The 23,246-nt window shown below is 34.6% G+C and overlaps 1 protein-coding gene across 1 annotated transcript; it reads right to left on the minus strand.

Moving 5' to 3' along the window:
* Positions 1 to 670: 670 nt before the first annotated feature.
* Positions 671 to 3,731, minus strand: LOC140883890 (uncharacterized). Its single transcript, XM_073290506.1, has 4 exons — positions 3,721 to 3,731; positions 3,429 to 3,609; positions 2,606 to 2,679; positions 671 to 1,549 (listed from the first exon to the last, which is right to left on the minus strand). The coding sequence occupies exons 2-4, from the start codon at positions 3,570 to 3,572 to the stop codon at positions 991 to 993; spliced, it is 777 nt and encodes a 258-aa protein (XP_073146607.1). The 5' UTR covers positions 3,573 to 3,609; positions 3,721 to 3,731; the 3' UTR covers positions 671 to 990.
* Positions 3,732 to 23,246: the final 19,515 nt, after the last annotated feature.

The following is a 23,246-nucleotide window of genomic DNA, read 5'->3' on the forward strand; positions in this document are numbered from 1 at the left end:
ACCTATTTTTAACCCTATAAAATTGAAAAAATATATTTGAGCAATAAGAATAAAATTTAATTTTGATAAAGTTAAGATTTAATATTATTTTATGCAATGAAGAAAAAGATTATTTAAGTAAAACAAGTAAGACAATTAATTGGCCACAAAAAAATGGCGATGGATGACATTGGAGTATTTGAAATGTCAATGATGAATTTGACATTGCTTTCGAAGGTGGGGGATGATTTTGAATTTTGTTCTAATGGTCGATCAGTTAGTGTTGTAATTTGTAAAAAATGTTAGAAAATTAAAATGACTATTTAAGATATTTGCATTAATTTCGTTAACATATATTGAACTTTTAAGTTTTCACTAGTTCAATATAAGTTTCATTTATTAATGAGTCTGACATTAACTTAGTAAATTTATATATTTGAAATATGTAACACCCCGAATATGTAGAAACGACAGCTTCATTCGTCTTACCTCAGTTACCTGTTATTCGAGTATGTCAGTTAGCCCGGCAATTATTCGACATAAACTGTTTTTTTTTTTTTTGAAACAAACACAATCACATAATTATATTAAAATGACCAAGACGATTACAAACAATTGAAAGAAGGGCCACCACAGATGTTGGTGCCTCAACCCATGAACTAGGGCTAGGACAAAGTAGCCCAAGTTGGTGTTTTTTTTTTCTTTTTTTCAATTTAAGATTTAGGCCGAGTTAGTTGATAACCTTCTATTATTTCCAATCTCTCAAAAAAAAATATTTAAAATATTTACCAACTGTTATACTATATCAGATAATATTAAATTATAATTCAAAAATCAACATTTAATTTTTAAATAATTTCATCAAAAACACATTTCGACAAAACCATAAATATATATTATTTACCCAAATTCTTCTCCCAAAGCTCCAAAGCAAAAACAAACATGCCCATAAAAATCCTAGCAGCAAGGGAATACCTGACAACTGTCATTAGCTTCAGCATGAAAGAATCATTAGCCCGCCGATCCTTCATCTTTCAAGTTCATGGCCAGAGTCCTGCAGGAAGACTTCACCCCATTTTCATGATTAGCAACACTCAATGAGGCACATTTTGCAATCTGATGCTCATTCTCATCAAGTACAGCTTTTGCACAAGAACATGGTTGTTCCTCGGCTTCCATGTTACTTCCAGATTCTTGTCCGGGACTAAATGCAGATTCAAATTGTGATAACTCCAAAGGGTGTGCCCTCATTTGCACGGATCGCAAAAGTGCTGCCCTCCGTAAGTCAGCTGAGTGGCATATATCACTAGGTGATGATGGGAATCGACCCTCATTATCAGAACCTCGATGACGAGATTGTGCTGATGCCACACTCGAGACAATACAACCATGTGAAGTGGAAGGAGGACCTGAAGAAAATCCAGTTGGGGTTTTTTGGCATCTATAAGGAGATACTGGACTGGTGGGAATACTCTCAGGATGTGAAGAACAAGTATTTGTAGAACTCTCGCAATATCTCGAATCATCAGAATCTTCCGACATTGGTGAATATTGCAAGGATATATCATCCCTGAGATCAAAGAAATTTCGAGAAATCAACCTTAGGGATGCAGATGAATGCCAATTAGTCGCTTAAATTACGAAGGGAACAGGATATTAACCACAACCACTACATCTGAGACAATCAACTATGTGGCATTTTAACAGACAAGGTATTGTTTAACGGTTTATTTACCCACAATAAAATGGATTAGACTAGATAAGTTCGCGAAAATTTTAACCTCCTGCATTTTCACATAGATCTTGATCATGGCAATTTAACATGTTCCACAAAAGAGTGGGAGGTTTCTAGACGATCATTGTTGCATAACTTGAAGCAAACAGTTTTGCTTGTTTGATGAACTTAAACAAGTGTTCTAAAAAACAACGGAACCCCATTTTAACATATAAAGAATTCGAGAAGTACCCAATGATTTATTGAATTTCAATCATAAAATACAAAATCGAACAAACTCCTGGCTGCCAGTTTCAGACATGTTGGAGCTATAATGGGATGTCATAATCTAAAAACTCCTAAAGATATAATAACCCCAGCACTGTGGGTGGAACTTCTTCAGTAACTACAAGAACCCTGCCAAATTATATTCTGCACACACACATTGGTTTAACAATGTGCTTGTCTAACATGTTAACAGCTAATAATTAACGTTCTTCCACCCTGTTGTGTCATATATAACCGACACATTTCAGTTGAATCAAACCTTCTTTTATTCTTGTACATTTCACTCTCAATGTTGCTTTGGAAGTTGTAAACATCATGAAATCATCAAGATAAAAAGGGCCTTGGCAGGACTCAAGAAAGCTATGTGTAAAACAAGTCTGGTAGTCATGAATGCAAGATGAAAGATTAGACTTGTTCTATTTGGATTTTTACTGTTGAAAATCTTTGTACAGGCAACTCAAGCTGCTTGTGGTAGTTCACACAATTGTTATCGCACTTACCTAGAAAATAATTGTTATACAAGTGATTTGGACATGCCTGATTTTGCGAAGGTAAAACATTTTGACCCTTGAATTTTTCTGAAAAACACAATAAACTCGCGTAAGATAGAGCATGATTTCAGACCTTGCAGAAGAATCCACAAGATTTATGGCCAGAGGATCTCCAACTTTCAGCCCATTCAAACTCGATGCCATGATCTGCAAAGTGATTAATATATGACTTGCAAAAGGATGGTAACAGTAGCACTATAACCATGAAAGAGTAAAGTGTCCAAAATTTCGAACCCATGGAATGTGATAAGCGGAAGAAGCAGCATCCCGTTCTCTCCCATCAAAAGGGAATTAAATTAAATTAAATGTAACTCTTTCAAAGATGAGTTTCAGTCTCCAAAACATAAAATATATCCCACTCATCCAAATCTTGGTTAGCCTGAACAACACACTGAATAAATCTCCATGTCGTAAATACCTAATCACATTGTCAACAAATTAGAGGAGGCAAAATCGGATGTCATTTGCTGGAACCAGCAACAGTGAACTTAATTTTCCTGATTGTATCCTGACATGGAATGTCTTAGCCAAGTATTTCGATTCTAGCATCGACAGGCACAAGAACAAAATCTGGTCATCGATGACAGCAGCATCGAAGTTCCCATCATAACCAGTCAAACCACAAAAGGTTGTAATTTTCTAAATATGATGCATTAGAACTCCAACGACCAGTCAAATACTTCCAAATTTCCAGTACATACACCAACGTTTTAGCATTCAAAGCAAGCATATTTTATTTTACCACCAAAACAAATTAATAACAGATATACCGGTAACATCCAAATTTCCAAAGCTCGTACAAGATAGTGGGAATTTCGAATACGCACACAGACAAGTGACTTTGGTCTGATACCAAAACGAAAAAAATGTGCATCATAGCTACAAAACAAAAGTACCTCGCTAAGATATCGCTTGTGCGAGTGCAAATTATCGACATAAACCTCGTCTTCAGGATCCCTAGCCCTCTTCCCACTCGGCAAAGACGTCGCCGCCGGACGCGGCGGTGAAGAACTACACGCCGCGTTACCTTCGGGGCACATTTCCACAAAACAGCAGAATGATAATACCCTAAGTTGCCTGTAATGCGACAAAAAAAAAAATAGCATAATCCTCGCAAAATTACAATGATTTGTAGAGATTGAAATGAGGTGACTTTGAATCAAATCAATTGTAGAGCGATCCACCTACTGTTTAGGAAAGTTACTGGGACTACAAAATGAGAGTACGAAAAGAAGAGAAAAGATAATATTTTCAAATGAATACTATTACATTGAAAGATGCCATAAGGCCCATTCTCCATTCCGCCGTTGGCCCGTATTATTAGAATATCGGGTATCATCACATAATTCAAGGCCCATTAACTTTTGGGTACCGTAAATTGTAATTATATTCTAAACTATATGAAAGACATACACGTATGCGTTTGATTTTCGAAAAATATATTTATTTTTTTATGAACGCAACCAAGAGTATAATTATCGAGTCCCTCATTTTGTTGGAAATAACTTATTTCAAATTTGTATAAATTGAATTTTTTGTCTCTTAGGTGCCACAATATTTTGTCGAATTTTCGTTTTAGTCTACAAATCTTTGTTTTTTTTTAAAAAATAATAATAATTTTTTCGATGTGGAGTAGATGTGACACCGATGCGTCATTGACGCGTGTAGTGTCAACTTAGCAGTACGATCGAAAAAGAACTAAAATTATCAAAAAAATACAAATATATTATTAAAACTAAAATTTAATAACACAAAGAACTAAAACTCGTAAAAAAAGGGAAAAAAAACCATACAAAGACAAAAAAGTAATTTTTATAAATTTGGTTGAATGTAAGCTTTAGAGTTTAATGGATGTACATGTAAAAGGAAAAAAAGATATGGAAATATAAATAATGGAAGGGTTTTTTTCCCCCTTTTTGGCGTAATATTAATTTTTAAAATATGTTACAGGGAAGAGATCGATCAAGCCCATAAGTCAAAATCCAAAATAATATGGGCCCAGAAAACCAACAATGCATAAAACCCACGTAGAGGCCTATAAGATTTAGCTTAGTTTGGGTGTGTTTAGATCGGCTGCTGAGCTAAGAGATAAGTTTGACGAGGAAGCTAATACTTACGAATACATGTAAAACTTGGGAGAAGAGAAGAGAATATGTAGTAACCCTAATTCCGTTTTACATGATTAAAGTAGTGAAACTATTTAAAATGGTAAAACATGATTAAGGGGTTTTAATATTATAAAACCAAGTGGATTCCACGACTTCAGAATGTCCGAAAATGGTTCGTAAGAAAAAAGTGACTCAGGCAGTTCGAAAGCACCGAACCTGAGCTAGGGAAGTTCGGAGGATTCAAACTGATCGGATGGACAGGGTGTAGTTCGGATGCAGAGGATGAGATTTGAGCGTCCGAACGTGAGATCGGACCTTCCGAAGTATGTTAGGTCATGCGCATTATTGACGTGTCAAAAGTGTACAGACACGTGAGAATTCATGCAGATCGGAGCTTTCGAAGAGGATCGGAACTTTCGAAGAGGAGATTGGAGTTTCCGATCAGGGTTGTTCGGAGACGTGGCAATCATGAGAGTTCGAAACATCAGATCTAGGGTTCGGACCTTCCGAACTCCGTCTATAAATAGACCGAGTATTTCTCACAATCAGGGCATGTTATAGGTGTTCAACCTAGTCTAGTGTATATTTTGAGTGTTTCTAGTCTTATACTCGAGGGTCGGGCAATAGCGAGGTGCTACGGGACTTGTAGCGGAGCTGTTCCAGGTTTGGGGCCTTTGACATCACCAGGCTGACGATGGACGCATGTATAGTCCAAGATCCCTATTATTATTAATGAGTATCTATTAGTTTAGTTAAGACATTTAGATCAGTATTAGTGATATGATATTCACTTGGCTTGTAGTGATGGACTATATACAGTGATGACATACACCAGTAGTAGAAGTATGTAAGTACTGACTAAGATTACCAGCGAGTGTACATGCTTATATGTTGTATTTTATATGCCATGATTCATGTTTTATTGCTTTGTTATATTATGTTGCATGTGCATATTCATGTTGAGCCGTATTTCTTTGAGATTGCCTTTCGAGTAGGGTCTCTCAGCCCTATACCCTTGTTATATGGTCGAACACGGGGAAACGTCATGATGAATAGGACTGATGCTACCGTAATCTTGACAAGTGTGGGAATTTTACCCAGCGGGGTTGACCCTAGATGGTACTACACACTCATTGATGCCTAGACTAAGCAGGATTTGTTAGTTGACCAGTTACCAGTAATTTTCATGCATCATGTCAGTCTGTATACTCGTGTTTATGTACTGAGCGAATCTCGTTCATGTCTCTGTTGTTTATCATGGACACCCTATTCGATGGGAAAGTTGCAGGTGGCTCAGGATTTGGATCTGTGCATAGTTGGTGACTAGGGGTTGTCGGTGGTTTTAGTTTAAGTTGTTAATTTGATATTTAATTATTTATATTGATTCAATTGAGTTGTATATCATTTTATTTGGGTTTTCAGTTAATTTTTCCGGGTGTATTCTGCCAGGTTTTTATTTCTTAATTTACGCGTTTATCTTTGATCAAGTTTCATGTTAAAGTTTAATTACATGCTTAAATCTCTAATAATTAGGTTGATATTGCTGAGAAACGTGATCCCTTGGCCGAGCTAAGAGATCTAGTCCGACCTGACAAGAGCCTGCAACCAACAGCAAGAGTGTTAGGAGGGGCCGGAAGATGTTTTCGGCGTATCCCCTCCGACACTCAAGAAATATAGTGAATGATGTGTGTGCACTCAATGATGTGGAACCTTTAACAATGAAATCAAACCTGGTATTTATAAGAGAGGTCCCTGGATTTGGTGCTGCACTTTCTTAATTAGAACCCGTGATCATATGGATTGCCATCCCGTGAATCTCAGCATGGATCTTGCCCAAAATATCCCTAAAGATGGAAAGACAAATCTCCGAAATGATTTGGTTGTCATCTGGCTGAGCCCGAGATATAGAATGACTTACACAGGAGCCGACCTGAGAGTCTAGCCGACCTACCACTTGGCCGACCTGGGATTCATGGCCAGGGGACAACGCCGACCTGTCATGGGAGCCGACCTACCACTTGGCCGACCTGCCATGGGAACCGACCTACGGGACTATCCAACCTCCTACTTGGCCGACCAGGAATCCATGGCCAGGGGACTACACCGACCTGTCATGGGATTCGACATGCCATGGAACCGACCAGCGGGACTAACCGACCTCCCACTTGGCCGAACTGGGATCCATGGCCAGGGGACTACGCCGACCTGTCATAGGCGCCGACCTGCAGGTAGCTGACCTCCCACTTGGCTGACCTGGGATTCATACTCCACAATCCACCACTTAATCGAGCACACTCGCTTACTCACAAATTCAGTCTGGTCATTTGATATCAGTTATAATATGTTAGTTGACATCCTTTCGCACATATTACTTGTTTTACAATTAATATCGACATAAGAGAAAGGAAGCAGTTCAGTTTACCAACATCAACTGAACTCAGTGTAGCAGATTCAGAATTCAACTGCTATAGTACATTCAACTTGGGAAGGTCACATACTCACCCCAACCAATTATATGAAGTGGTATCAGAGCGAGATCCTTTCTCGTCTCTGAACTTATTTCAAATAGCTACTTTCAGTGATATGCCAAGAGCTTATGGTACAACACTATGGACAACTGCACTCCCAAGACTGTTGAAACATTTCTACGATTAAGAATTTCTGGCAGCAGTTTTCCAAGCTAAGCGATGAGGTGATAAAGACTAAAGAGAGTAGGAGTTCATTAAATGAACCTATTGAAGAACCCTGTTGCTCAGATAGATCTCCAAGCTTCATTGATGAAGATAAAGATATTTGCTTCATGGCTCATGATGATCAATATTCCATCAATGAACAAATATTTAACCAGCCTTCTATTAGTGGACAAGTATTTGACTTCAACTCAAATGAATTTACACAAGAAGAATTAGTCAATGCACTACACGAAATCGTCGATGAGTACCAAATAGTGTGCTTAGCATTTGAGAAAGTCAAAGAAAAATCAAAATGATATGTCACACACCTCAATTGAGCCCAGTTGGGAACACTCAGTTGAGGAGATCAGTCTAGAGGCAGAGATTGCTAAGCTCAAGACTGAAAATGACAAGATACAATTTGAAAGTCAACCGTTAAAATCAAAAAATTTGAGGCTGACTGAACTGATTCAAACTTGGAATAAGTCCTCAGTTTTGTTAACTGAGATGCATAAGTCACAAAATCCTGTTGAAGATAATACTGGTCTCGGTTTCGTTAACAATGACGGTATTGATGAGTCAAGTACACAACCAAAACTGGATATATGAAAACGAAAATATATTCACTTTGTTAAATCCAGTTTGGTACATGAACATAGTAATCTTGCCCCTCAGAATGACAAACATGTTGAATCTATGAACAATTGCTGGAAGTTTGGAATTGGATATGTGCCACAACGCTCTTGTGCAAGGCAGGACTGAAAATTTAGTCAAGCCAAGCACATCACAACCACAGACCCTACGAAAGGCATGTTCAAATAAGATATAGGCAAACTTATGATGTGGGAAGGGTGAAATAACATGTTAGATATAATACACATCGCCCACAGTCTAATGCATATTATCATCCACGCACACAGAGGCGTCATTCACACACAACTATTTATGCACAATCGAATTGGAAAACTGCTAGTGGTCGACTAGTTAGGTTGATCCAAGTATGGATTCCGAAGGGACTAATTCATCGAGGACCCACAAAGACTTTGGTACCATAGTCTAGTTTGATTTTGTGCTTGCAGGTAACAGGAACTGAAGAATTCAAGAAATCAGTTTGGCATATGTAAACTGATCAACTATAGAGCCAAACTGATACCTCACCCTAGAATTAATACAATTCTTCTAAAAAGATTATTATGATTCATCAGTTTACCAACACAAACCTCACAAGATCATCAACACATATGGACAAAAGTTTGAGGGAGAACTAAAAGGAAATCAGTTTAGAGGGAAACTGAAGTGAGTGTGAACATCAGTTTTGCAAATTAACACAAATAATTGCTGATCACGACGAATGTTTCATCAAATTTCGAAGACAACGACTGAGTAACATATCATAATCCATGACTAAGATTTCTTATCCTCATCTCTTATTTAAAAGCATTAATTGGTTTTATTATTCCAGTTTGCTTCACGTTTGATGATACATACGTGTATTTAGTTTTAGGTTCGATCATTTTTAAGTAATGCAACATATAGTAAAATGAACAGTAAGAGTTAATCAAGATAGATTCCATTCATAACTGATATTTTACAATTTCGATCTCCCACTCTACTGAAATCTTCCATTAGCTCATCCAGGTGCCCAGCTCACCTACATATATCTCCTGAAATTCTAGAGAAGAGGATATTTTATCTAAAATATAGAGCTCTTTCATGAGCATCAGAAAAAAAAAATCCTTCCGATGTGAAGAGGTCTTCAGACTTGGTCATACCAACCATAGTTTGTAATTCTCTAATCTTTTATCTTCAATTTGCGGAAGAGGAGCAGCCACATGTGACTGCAATTCCTCCACTTTCGTCTTGATAGCCATTGTCTTGAGAAAGAAAATGTTCTCATACTCTTTCTTTCTTGCTTCCAATCTGGCATGTGAGTCTTTGTTTTGAGCAGATCGTGTATTCTTCATTATTGATAATATGTTCGAATCCTGGCTATTTGTATCTTTTTTATAGACATATTCAAAGTATATGAAGAATTGTGCATGTTCTCACTGTTTCCCATGATATTTTAAGTACTTTTAGGAATGCAAATAGACACTGTGATTACTTTTGATTAATGGAAACTGAAGAGAATATTTCGACAAGAAAGATCAGTCGAGGCCTAGAAAATCAGTTCACAGAAGATCAAAGATAAAAGAAGATCAGTTATTCATTACAAAGAGTTTTCTATCAAGTGGTATCAAAAATAAAAATTTCATTCAAAGTTGATGATGCATTCAAGCTTAGCTCTCACATCTGGATCAGTGAGACATCACCTATTCAGGAGGAACATTACACTCTCAAAAAAAAAGAAATTGTTGGAGAAAGAAAACTGTTAGCAGCTGAAAAGCAAAAGCTAGAGGTCGACTGAAGATCACTCTAACACCAAATGATTCAAGATTTTGAAGATTTCAAGATCAAATATTGCCGAAGATAAAGTTTTCATGCTAAGATTTTATCAACACCAAAAAGGAAAAAATTGTTGGAACATCTAGATTTCAGTGTTGACAAAATGAAGAATCAAAATATCGAGGTAAAGTGTTTTTGTCCAATTCCAAACTGAAGATGTAAACTGAACAAGATTCGACCCAAACTAAAGAGATTCCTAAACTGAGTTGACTTTGACAAGAGCCAAATTGAAGTCATCAATTGGTCAAGACAACCAGACTGAGTTTATCTAGCAAACTGCATTCAGTTTAGGTACTAAACTGAATTGGTCTTCCACAAGACAAATTGTTATAGTGAGAAAAACTGAATCACCAAAACTGGAAAATTGCAAGACTGAACAATCCAAAATTGCATAACCAAGACTGAACTCCCGATATCAGTCTACTTTTTGCAGATAGAATTTCCCGTATACAAGCTAACACCGCAGAATTGCAGAGACACAGTAATGTACCTTCAAAATGAAATAGTACTATGTTGCAGTACAGACACAATTTGAATTAATAGAGTTGTTACAATCCATGCCTATATAAAAGAGATGAATATTAGTAACAAATATATATATACAACAATACATAGAAGAGAGAACGAAGCAGTTGCAGAAACTCACAAATCTACGCATCTGCATTCAAGAGCTTCAACTGAAGTAAATTGATCAAGCACACACGCATAGATATATTTGATCAAGTGTAGGATCACATTGTGAGAAAGCTCATCAAGCTACATACTCTGTGATAGATCAGTTTAGTGAACTGTCAAAACATTACTGTTGTAACAAGAATCAGTCGAGAGCTGAGTTCTTGAGAGCGAGTCTAGAAATTCTGAGATAGGCAGTTGGGTAAGCCCTAATCTTGGATCGGGCTGTTACAAAGTGTTGTAATATTCAAAGTCTTTTAGAGTGAATTTTTCCGACGTGGAAGAAAGGGTGACGTAGGAGAATTTAGCTCCCCATAAACAAATACTTGTGTTTTTACTTTACAGTTTTACACATATTTCAGTCGAGCACGCTCACTTACTCACAAATTCAGTTTGATCATTTGATCTTACTTCTAGTCTGTTAGTTGGCATCCTTCCGTACATATTACTTGTTTGTCAATTAATATCGACATACTATAAAAAAAAAAACAATCCAGTTAACCAACCTCAACTGAAATCAGTTTAGCATATTGAAGAATCAACTGCTTTAGTACATTCAACTTGACAAGTTCACATACTCACCCAGTCACCCCAACCGATTCTATCAAAAATACTAAGCAAACCTTGTATATGATGAAATTATAAAAAAATGTTAATAAAAGAAATAGCATTCTTGATTATTTGTCAACGACTCACTTATTTTATCTAGTGGTATACCCCTGGAAGGCATGCACATGCATGCACTTCATTATTTGTGCACCACTTTCGCCAGCCACGTTTTTTTTAAACTTATAGTATGTACATTAGTTTCCCACTCTCAAAGTGGGAAATAGATATAGCTCTGATTATCAAATCCAACATCTCAAAAGGTATTTTATTTTGATTACTGGTCAAATAGTGGGTAGACAGGTGAATTATATTCATATTTATAAATTATAATAAAAAGTAAAAAAAAAAAATTTAGGTGACATAAATAAGAAATGTATCTAATAAAATTAACCCGAAAAACCGTCTCATATGAGTTTTTGAATTGAGAAAAATTACAATCTAGATAATGTATATTTGTAACTTTTTAATGATTTTGATCATTTATATTTATTTTCAATATATTTTAATTCATATATTTTAAAATTGATAATTTTAATTTTTTTTTATTGGGATGATGATCTATCATCATCATATTAGAAAAATAAAGATTAATTTTTTTTTTTAAAAAAAATAGAGATGACCGAATAAGACCAAAATAGCACACACAGGACGAGGTTGTCATTTTCCGAATTATATTGCAAGGTTTCGATACCTATTGTTATACATTAATACATTGATTAGATTCTATAACAAATAAAAATCGATTTAAATTAATATTCGTCACACACTTCTATTGCATGCCATTAAAAATTAGATTCAGACTTCTCGTTTTCAATATATATAAAACGTATTTTGCTCGCTGATAAATTCGACCACATTTTGCTATCCTAAAAACTTATAGTTATAGATAATGTATACTCCATAAATATTAATTTCCGAATAACTACGATTTTAGATAATTGATTTTAGAATTTTTTTCAAAAAAATTGGAATGAAGTAGGCATATAACAGGGAAAAATACATTTTTAGTCCTCATACTTTCATATCAAAACACTTTTGGTTTCTAAACATTTCAACACAACACTTTTAGTCCTTAAACTTTAAAAATTGTAACAAAATTAGTCCTTGTCATTTATTTTATTGTTAAATATATTTGTGAGGACTAATTTATGATATTATTAAATTTTAGGGACTAAAACTGAAAAAAAATTAATATTAAAATGTTGTGAAAAGATAAAACTTAAAAATAGTAAATGAAACTCTATTTTTTAAGAAATATTTTATTCTTTATATTCATATTTGAAAAAAAAAATTTAAAAACTAAAATTAAAATTATAAATTATACAGTCTCTGTGGGTACGATATCTGATTTTAATAATTTTACTATTACTTGACCTGGTACGCTTGCCAATAGAATTTATTCACACCGATTTAGCCAGTAAGAGTGAATTAGTGGATGATTACTCTTCTAATGATGATAAAGTTGAGTTGGAGACTCCAACAACATCTACTGTTGCTGCGGATGCATTTGCATCCATTCCTGTTGATAAAAAATCAACAGTTGATGCTGATTTAGTATTTTCGGATGATGAAGAATCATCATAGCCAAGTTCATGGCTATTCTGAAGCAATCAAAGGGCCAAACCTCTGCTGTTACTCATCCTACTTCTGATGATGAACCTGATGAGGAGATGCTGCAAGAGTTTGCTGACAATCGCCCCAACAATTTTGATAGCTCCACTTATAATTCCAGCAATGATTCTGATGCAGAAGATGATCTAGAGGATGATGCCTCTAAGGAAGGTATTGCCGAGGATGTTGACAACACTCCTGACAACACTCTGGACACTGTTATGGCTGAGGAGTGTTTCGTAAGAAAATCTTACTCCTCTTCCTTCTATACTGCAAGCATTGCTGACGATTGGCAACACTATGCCAATAGTGAGTTTTTTGATGAGCACAACATTGATTTGGAATCCCACGGTGCATAAAATATGGTGAAATTTTTCCAAGTACGAAATATGCTTGCTACTGTTACTTCTGTTGTTCCTTACTATAGAAAGTTGGTATTAAAATTTGCTGTGAAGGACCCTCGTTATGCCAAACATGGTAATGTTTATGTATGGGGTAAAGTTTTTGAGTTTAGTCCTGCAGTTATCAATGGATTCTTCCACTCTCCCAATGTGGATGATGCTGCATTGCCTTATCTGGACGAGATGACATCTATCATCACTGGTGGCCAAGTAACCCGATTTCCAGCTCACCCACATAAGTTGTCTACGGCCAAACTCACTTCAATATTCTATGTTCTTCACAAGACGGCTGTGAAGGCTTGGACTCCATCAAGAAACTCCACAAGTGTCACTAAACATCAAGCTCCAGTATTGTATGCTATAGGTATTGGAGCAGCTTTCCATTATGGGAGACTTGTGTTTGACACAGTCTTAGCTTTTGCTGACTATAGCCAAGATACTTACAAGCTACCTTATCCCTCTTTGATTTACAATATGCTGATGAGTCAAGGTATTGAAAAATACGATGATGAGGTTCTGAATGATGCTGGGGATGTGCTGAAAATTTCCCCTGCTCTGCTTCTTGGAAACAGAAAAGTTGATCTACCTTGGTCAGAATCAAATGTTGTGGCAGATGTTGCCAACAATGCCTCAGCTAGTACCATTTTTGTGTCGCCTTCTTTGACACAACCACTGGACTCAACCTTTATTCAAGCCCAACTCTTGCATGCTTGAACAAAAGATTCAACAAGCCAAGGAATATATTGCTTATTATGAAGCATTGCAAATTCACTATCAAAATCTTCTTGGTTTTAGAACCTCTTCTGGACAAAAAGGGGAGAAGGTGAAGGTGAAGAAGATGAAGTTGCTTAAGATGAGTTGATGAAGATAATGGTTCATCATAGAGCAATCAATTTTAGTTTGGTGGTTTAGATGTTTTGAGTTTTTCTTGAACTTTATCTATTTTGAGTTATTATATTTGCTTTGATTTATTTCTGATTTTTCTCTAATAGTAATGTTAGCTCTTTTGGTTATAAGTCCTAGAGTTGTTCAAAGTTTTTTTTTCCTGGTCTTACAAATTTTGGAACGGAAGTGTTGTGAGGAGATTTTGGTAACATCCTCGACAACATCTATGCTTAAACTAAGGGGAAGCGTGTTATTCTTGAATTTAGGGGAAAAATTGATATTTAGAGGGAGTTGTGCTATGAGCTTGTTGATCAAATGTGTTTTGTCTAGAAAATCAAAAAAGGAGAAGATTGAAGGGAATATTTATTTCCTCAAAACTCCTTAAAGTTTTAAAAAAGATTTATTTTAAGTCTTTTGCCTTTCTTGGACTTCAGGTTTTTAAATCAATTAAGATATTTTTAAATAAGGAAATATTTTATACTCAATTGATGTGAGATATTATATGCTTAGCATAATATACTTTTATCTCATAACTTTCAAATATTACCTTATCTTTGTAGGTTCAATTTTGAATGAAGGAAACAAGATCAATCTATTTTGGAGATAAGCATTACACGCCTAAAAAAGAAACGAGCTCGTGAAAGATTCGATAAGCTTAAAAAGGTGTGAAGGCTTGCAGAACGAGAGATGGAGATAGAGAGCTTGAGCGTACAACTAGTAAGATTTGAAGGAAGTAAAAGCTCGTTGCTATTGAAGTTTACTTGATCACCTTGAAGGTATGGAGAGCACTTGAAGATTAGATTAAAAGCTTGTGTTGCTCTCATATTTATGCATCAAAGATCAACTCTTTATTTGTTTTCATCATTCTAATTTAAGTAGATGTTTAAGGGAGCTGCTTTAGTATTCATTTTCTTACATGTTTTTTGAGAAAATTATTTTTACAATAATTAACTAGTTTTAGGGTTTTGTAAAAATCTTTATTGTTTTTCTAGTCAAGCTTTTTTCCCTGAGGCACTGCACGAGTACTCGTGCTTAATTATCCAAGTGTGTTTATTTATTTAGTACTTGTTTTATTCACGTTTTTAATATTTTTGCTTCATGTTATGTCAGATGTTGTCAACATCTAGTGACAACATCTGAATATGATATTGTTTGCAACCATTTATTCCTTACATAAACCTTGGTTAGTGTTGATCAACCAAAATGAAAGATATGCTCGTTCGATAAATTCATAAAAGTTTCAACGAATGCTACGAAGAAGCTGAAGAATATTGATGGTGAATCCTCTCCATCTACTTTCTCCATACCATCTGATACACAAACCGTTGAAGAAGGAGATGATGTGCATGAAGTGAGCAAAACCACTAGGTCGATGGAAAAGAAGGCCTTCAAAAGGGAAATGAGAGGAGAAGGATCGAATGATGCAAACATGGTAGAAATATTGAAAACAATACATGAAATAGAGAAAAAAAAATGGAGAGAGAACTGCTTTGACAAAATAGCATTATGCAACAATGACTCAAAATATGGAAAAGAAGTTTGAAATGAGGTTGATGGAGCATGAGATGAGGTGAGGGAACAAGAAAGAATGGAGCATGAGATGATGGTGAGGGAACAAGAAAGAATGGAGATGGAACAAGAAAATCGAATCATGAAAAAAATGTTAACGATCCAATACTTACTGACATTCAACGTTAGTATTACATGAAGATGCAAGAACAAATTTCTTCGAAAAAGATTCAATTAGTAATTTATTTCAGTGGTATTTCATTATATTTTATTCGGTTGTAATATTTTAAATTTATTATCTTTTTTTATTTTATTTCTTGTCTTTTGTTATTGCGTGTAATTTTTATTTTGTGTGTTTTTATATTTCAAGTAAGTTTTAAATTTTAATTATGTATACTTTAAATGTATTATATTTATGTGCAATTTTATTATATTTAAAGAAAAATATTAAACATAATAAGAAAATAATATTTTAAGATCGCCACTACAACATCACCACACCATTGTAGAAACGTACAATGAAGTTATCAATGCTGACATCATCATGCGATCAAATTACCAACTTCACAACACCAACTTCCTCACATCCTTGTGCATGCTCTGATAGTATAATTCAAATCTCTTAAACCACGTATAGTAATCTTCCTCAAATAATTGCACTTATTGCAATCAATGAGAATTGAACTCCTGATTTTTATTCTGATATCAATTGTAAGATCAAGTACTTGTCGCTTTATCAAAAACTATAGCTAGTGGTAATGATGCAACTCGAATCTTTTAAACCACACAACATTTCAATCTTCATGGTTCGATCAGTCTAACAAGTAAAGACAATTATTATACCCCAACACCGATATATTAAATGTTAATGTCCAACACAAATAAACCCAATGTATTTTTGTTATCAATCTCCACTACATTTTTAATAATAATATCTTGGCCCATTTTGTATATTTAACATTGTAAATCCATTAGATATTTAATTAATAACAATGAAGTTGTTAAAAAATTTGGTGATATAAAGAAATATAAAATCTATTTGTTATTGTATATATTTTTTTAAAAAAGATTTGGTTTCATTATTTTCTTTTTTTTAGAAAAATATATTATAGTGAAATGCTTCAACCATCAAGTTTTCTAATTTAGTAAAATTTAAAGTTTTTTTATTACTATTTTCGAATATTTTACATGGATCATAAATGAGAGAATTGATAAGTTATGACTCAATTGACTATCTTTCGTGCCCAAATCCAATTACTCAACCCAATTGGGTCCAATCTTATTTAACTATTTATTGAGACATTTTATCAAGATTAATCAATTCTAAAAAGCCTATAAGATTCTCAAGCCTGCAAAAACTCTAAATTTTTCATGTCACATCATTTTTAATATACGCTTTCTATAGTCACATGTTCTAGTTCTCTAAAATTTTATTAGACAAATACTGACTTGCATCGAAGTGTCTTCGTCGGCCAACCCTTCGATGTTACTCACTTTGTTTTATGATGTAAGTAACAACCCACAAAGTTTGTTCTCTGAACTTGATCGAGTATTAATCCAACCACCCACTTCTCCACAGACAACCCAAATTTTATCTAATCGGGTAACAATTTTTTTTTCTACATCAAGTGGCTTTGCATTTAGATGAAGTCATCTCACCCTTTTTATTCGATTGGGAGGTGGTTTTAATTCGGTTTTATTGAATAGAAATTGGCTTGTGATAATCGTTCGATGTATTATAGCAGGAGCTATTTTTTAGTAGCTTTAATTATCTTATAACATAATTATTTAATAATAAATAATAGTTGAATAAGAATAATAGAAATATATCTCTTGACAGATGGTCTCACGAATTTTTATCCATGAGACGGGTTAACCTAGTCCATATTTACATTTAAAGTAATATTTTTTGCATAAAAAAATAATATTTTTTCATGAGTGACCAAAATAAGAGATCTGTCTCACAAAATTGATCTCCATTTCACCGGAGTTTTTGTTCGATAATAATAATAGAAACAACAATACCGTCACAAAAAAAAAAAAATAATAATAGAAACAACAATAAAAGTGCATTAAAAGAGAATTTTGATGGCTAACCGAAAAGTTTGACAAATCAGGCACTCATTTAATTATACCCTTTTGGTACCTAATAATCAAGCTAGCTATAAGCATTCATTAAATTAAATATTTTAAGGAAATTTTGGTAACAAATTAATTTAATCTTTACCGCCTAATCAATGAAAGTGCTCATGAACCGCACGTACAAACTAATCCTGCAAACAGCCAGATGTATCACGAAAAATAATTCTAGCCAGATGAAATACAAAATAATTACATATATTTGTTGAAAATTCAATCAATCAATTTCCGGGCTTGGCATCAAGTATAGGGTGGGCTCTCTTTAATTACATCAGAAAATTTTGAAGCAAAGATGAGAAATTTAATTACTTGAGCGTATAATGGAGCTGAATACATATTTGATGTTTATATTTAGGTGGAGATATAAATAAATCAAGTTGTCCGTGAGCTATTCGAAGTTCATTCAATAAAAGTTTGTTTGAGATCGTATCACGAGGCTCGTTAGGATAAAAGAAACCTGCAGGTTGTTCAACTTAGACTTCTTTTTGTAACAAGCTTGGAGGAATGCTGACTTCATATCCATTTGATAGACTTTAAGTCTTTGTAGGCAGCATAAGTAAAAAAATATTCGGATGGTTTCAAGTCTTACAACTGGTGCAAATGACTAATCAAAGTCAAGCCTTCTTCGTGGCGATATCCTTGAGCCACCAGGCAAGCCTTGTATCTCACTACTGTTCCATTCTCATTCAACTTGTTTCTAAACCCATCTATTTCTTATGATGTTTTTTTTTTCTTTCCGAACGATGGGCTAAATGCCACACTTTGTTGCGCTAAAATTGGTCAAGTTTTTTTTGCATGGCTTCTATCCAGCTGGAATCTTCTGATGCTTCATTGATCTTCTTAGGTTCTAGTTCTGAGATGAAATATGCATGCAAAAACTCATCAAGTTTTTGTCTCCTAGTTATGAGAGAGGCAGTAGGGTCACCTATGACCAGCTTAGATAGATAATTCTTATCCACCAAAGACAATGTCCAAGGGGATATGGATGTCAACCCTCTCATACAATATTTCATCCATTAGAGCAAGGTTTTTTCATCTGCTAGCATTGTGGTTTGAAATTGATTATTTATCAATAGCCCACCCTTTCTTTGAACCTTGTCAATGATTGAACTTCAAGATATGAACTGAGCGCCATTTGATGAGTAACTGAGAACAAAAGAGAGGGATATGGAAAGAATGAAGTAATGAAAGAGGAAGTCATTGCTAGCAGTAACGACTTGTCACGATCCATTGGTTCATATAGAATCCATCTGAGAACAATCTTAATTTCAGCAGTCTACAAGATTTCTTGACTACTGAAATGGGAAAACTTCAAATTCAAATGGCGAGACTCTGCAAAGCTATAGACGCAACAAATGAAAATACTTCTTCTCTGCCAAAACTTATTCAAGCCCAGATGAAAACTGATCACAGATAGACTTCTTGGGTGCTGATATTCATGATCTAAAGAGAACCATGGCTGAAAACTTCATTATTCTAACCACCCAGATCAAATCACTTTCCAATGTGGTACAACAAATTTTTCTTGCTACTCTAGTTCCGGAAACCGACCAGTCTTGAGGTGGACTTCAGGGTACTCAGGGCCGATGATCTTCTAGTTCTGGCCATCGGGACTAAAGTTCTCACAAGAGTCATTACAGAAGATGGACGACTGAGTTCTCTTATTTTATCTACAATTGTATCAGTCGATATGTTCTATCTTCACTCAATTATAAAAATATTAGACTTTTTTATTTTATCTACAATCTTTAGTTATGTTTGCCAAAAAGGGAGAAATTATAAAACAAAATCAGTCAAGACATGAAATCTCAGTCATTAAAATTTTTCATAATACACATAAAGCTAAGTTTTGTCAAACACTAAAATAGAAAAAAAATTTAGGGTAATCAATTATCAAGTTTTGGTATTAAACAAATACTTGAGACAAAATTAATAAACCAAGTTAAGTAACTCAACTGAACAAAGTTGGACAACTGAAGTGAATTACTCAATTGGACTAATCAGTTGAAGTCAAGAAGAATTTATACGACTGGATTACATGACTCAAGATATCGAAAGATTCCAGACTGGATATAGCAGTAAATTTGAATATTGACGATGGCAACTGAACTCAGCACCTTGACTGAACCTTAACTGTAAGTTTATCTCAACCAGTCAAGTTACTCAACTGAAGTTTAGGACGACTAACACTTTTTGAGTATATTCAAGAAAGTAAGTTTCAGTTACTGAAATTTCCCTAAACTATAAGAGTCCTTCATATTTGAATTTTTACCATTTATGAAAAAGGACAAAACATTGTAGATGCCGCAACAGTGGTAGTGCGCAAAGGTGTACTATTTTTCAAAGTTTGTCTCCAAGACATACAACTCAAGGCAACGAAATTTTATAGAGAGGAACGGATACTTGTATAAGCATTTATGACCGTTACAGATCTATTCTTATAAATAGGCTTGAAGATCATTTGAAATAACTCTCTCCAACACTCACGCATTCTAAGATATCTATGCCATCAAGATTTGAGTCGAGCTTACAAACATCTCAAGTTTACACAACTCAAAAATCACACTTATTCAGATTCATATCTGATCATTAAGGATCACCCCGTGCTTAGTTTTTATTGTTCTTACTTATTCATAAAAAAAATTTGAAGATTGTGATTGTATTGAAAGTATTGTGTTGAATAGCAGGAGTTTCAGTTGAGGCAGCGTTAAGTCTTTGCTGAATCGTGGTGTTACAAATTGTTTGTATTACTAAAATGTGGGGACCTCGGGTTGCTAATCTCATTTTAGGGCAGCTAATAATTCATTAAATAATTAATCAAACAATTAAAAAATAATAAATCAAGAGCAGAAAATTAATTTTTTTTTTAAAATCTCAAAGCCTCGCTCGATCGGGCAAAGTCAGCCGATTGAGCGAGCAAAATATCAAATTCTCGGGTCTGCACATATATTGGCCTCGCTCGATCCGGCAAAGTTAGCCGATCGAGAGAGCCATGAATCAAAACTCTCGGTGTGCCCATTTACTTGCCGCGCTCGATCGGGCAAAAGCTACCGATCGAGCGGGCACCATGCAGCAGAAGATTTCAGCTTTCCATTCTTGCTGTCAAGTCTTGGTACAAGGTATAAATCATAATCAAACTCAATCCCAAGCATGTTATCAAATCTAAAAACATGCATATACACTTGTATCAAGTCTCACATATAAAATCATGCATGTATTACATCAAATGAATAGCTTAAAAGATATAAACTACAAGCTATTCAACATAGCATAAACAACTTTAAGTCTTAAGTTCTTGCTATGTTTGATGCTATCACTATACCATGCTTTAACTTATAAACCCGAGTCCACACTTGCTACATCTCTCTCCCGAGCTATCAATGTCGTCTCAACAAAGCTCCTGCCCCACCTGTTGCAATGCACACATACAAAACAAAGCAACAACCGGATAAACTCCGGTGAGAAATCATTCTCAGTATAATCAACATATAAATGCGTTAAATAAATTCATATCAACTCTAAACATATCAACTCAAGAATAGAGTAAAGATAACGCATATATCGACTCAAACTTCAAATCAAAACTCAATTTATATAGCGCGCTTATCTCAAGAATTGATTCTTATCACTTCATTGCCATCAAGATTCGTAACCGATCTTGACATGGATATCCATCTATCGTAGCCATTCCGGGCTAGAAAATAAGGTTAACCGCAACCTTGGCATAAAATCAATTCAATATACAATCATATCAAAAGCAATAAAGATCCACTACCTGTGATGGTTCGACAATAACATAAGTTCTACCTCAAGAACAAATACTTAAACAAGTATGTGGTTTGTTCGGGATAACTCAAGAATAGTCGTTCTTGAGTTTCACAGTCCCTGACTCGCGATGTCGTCATTATACCTTTCATTCTCGAGTTGACGATGTTCCACATCTGGATAGGAAGTACCACAACTCATAGCAAATCTGCTCATTCAAATAACATTCGATCTTCAAGGTAGAACAACTTCAACTATCATCATTTCTTCTTCGGTTTCAAGTTGAGGTTCTTGAGTCAATAGTCTCCTATTAAACTCTGAAACATATCATCAAAACATGCATATCAAACCTCATTCTATTCAATCATTTCAGAATTGAATCAAAATCATCAATATAGATTCAATCAACATTATTTCAAACTTCAACTTCTTCTTATTCGATATAACTCGGAGTCTTGAATCGTTAGCCTTCGAAACTCAACTGAAATCGAGAAATACAAATGCCATAACATTCATAACATCTAAACAACTATCTCAACTCAGTTATAGGCTATCAAAACGATGTCAAAACATCAACCGGTGGCGTAGCGATTAAAAATCGGGAACCGACTCGGTATCGAATTCATTTCTAATCAACTCAATCATTCGTATCACTTATATCAGCTGAATTCATCTTTAAATTCATCATATCAGCAGCTATAATCACATGTTAACAAATCCAAAACATGCTGAAACCATGACAAGTTCGTTTCTTAATTCATTTCCAATCCGACTGCGATATCGAACGACATACGAACTCAAAAACACAACATAGTTTCAGAATCTGATCTCTGCCATATTTTTTTCTTCAAAACATGCCGAGATAACAAAATACTTACATCAATTCAAAGGCCTCGTCGCAAGGATTCCAGAACATCTTTTTGAATTGAAATCGGACGAGCGAAATAAAAGTTATCGACGTTTGAAAATCGAAAAGCAAAGGAAATGGAAGAGGGTTCGAGCTCTCTTTTCTCATTTCTGAATCTGAAGTTTTCTTACAACATATGCACGTGTATATGCTTACAAATCTGATTAAATCGGATATGTATTGCATAAATTGCAATTTAGTCCTTCAAGTCTTCAGTAATTGCAATTCAGTCCTCGGCCTTCGTTTTAATTTAATTTCAATCCAAAATAATTTAAGAATATTAGAATTAAAATCAAAACTCTAAATATTCCCAAATTAAATATACTCGGATTAAAATTAAATAAATTTGGATTAAATCAATAATCCCGGCCTTTTGCACTTTAGCCCTCGAATCTTCGATATTTTCAAATCAACCCCTGGTCGGGTTTCATCTTCAAAATTAATCTTCTTTAATTTCTGAAACATGGAATTTAATCTTAAATTCCATAAATATTCAAATCGAATATTTATTCTATTAATTTAAGAATTCTCGGAATTTAATTCGCAAAATCCGTAAATTCTCAAATTAAATATTTTCGGTTCGGAAATTAAATCTATTATTTCCATAACTTCTCAAATCAATATTAGCCCATAATATGAAATTTAATTCTCAAATCTCATAATTAATAATTTAATATTTTCGGGCCTTACAATTCCTCCCCTCTAAGAAATGATTTCGTCCTCGAAATCGTATTCATCCAGAATATCAAATCTAATAGACTGAATGATTATCTGAAGTGATTCTCACTTCAATCATCCACTCTGTATTTCGTATCTCACTTCATCTTTCAATATCTTGTCAGATTATTACTTCGAATCTGCTTCTATTCGCTTGTACTCAGTATCTATTCAGTTGTACTTTAAGTCATTGAAACGACTTTGTTCTGAGCTGTTTCTTTCTTCAATCAAGGATTTGTCGAATAATCGACTTAACTCAGAATCTCGTCAATAT

Source organism: Henckelia pumila, chromosome 2, assembly GCF_033568475.1.
Source record: "Henckelia pumila isolate YLH828 chromosome 2, ASM3356847v2, whole genome shotgun sequence".
In the NCBI taxonomy this organism is placed as follows: domain Eukaryota; kingdom Viridiplantae; phylum Streptophyta; class Magnoliopsida; order Lamiales; family Gesneriaceae; genus Henckelia; species Henckelia pumila.

What these genes read in the sequence shown, in the direction of transcription:
- LOC140883890 (XM_073290506.1), bottom strand. Translation starts at nt 3,572, where the DNA reads ATGTGCCCCGAAGGTAACGCGGCGTGTAGTTCTTCACCGCCGCGTCCG. An exon ending in ACAAGCGATATCTTAGCGAG is followed by an intron (nt 2,680 to 3,428) that starts GTACTTTTGTTT and finishes ATCACTTTGCAG; the next exon opens with ATCATGGCATCGAGTTTGAA. An exon ending in CTTGTGGATTCTTCTGCAAG is followed by an intron (nt 1,550 to 2,605) that starts GTCTGAAATCAT and finishes CTTTGATCTCAG; the next exon opens with GGATGATATATCCTTGCAAT.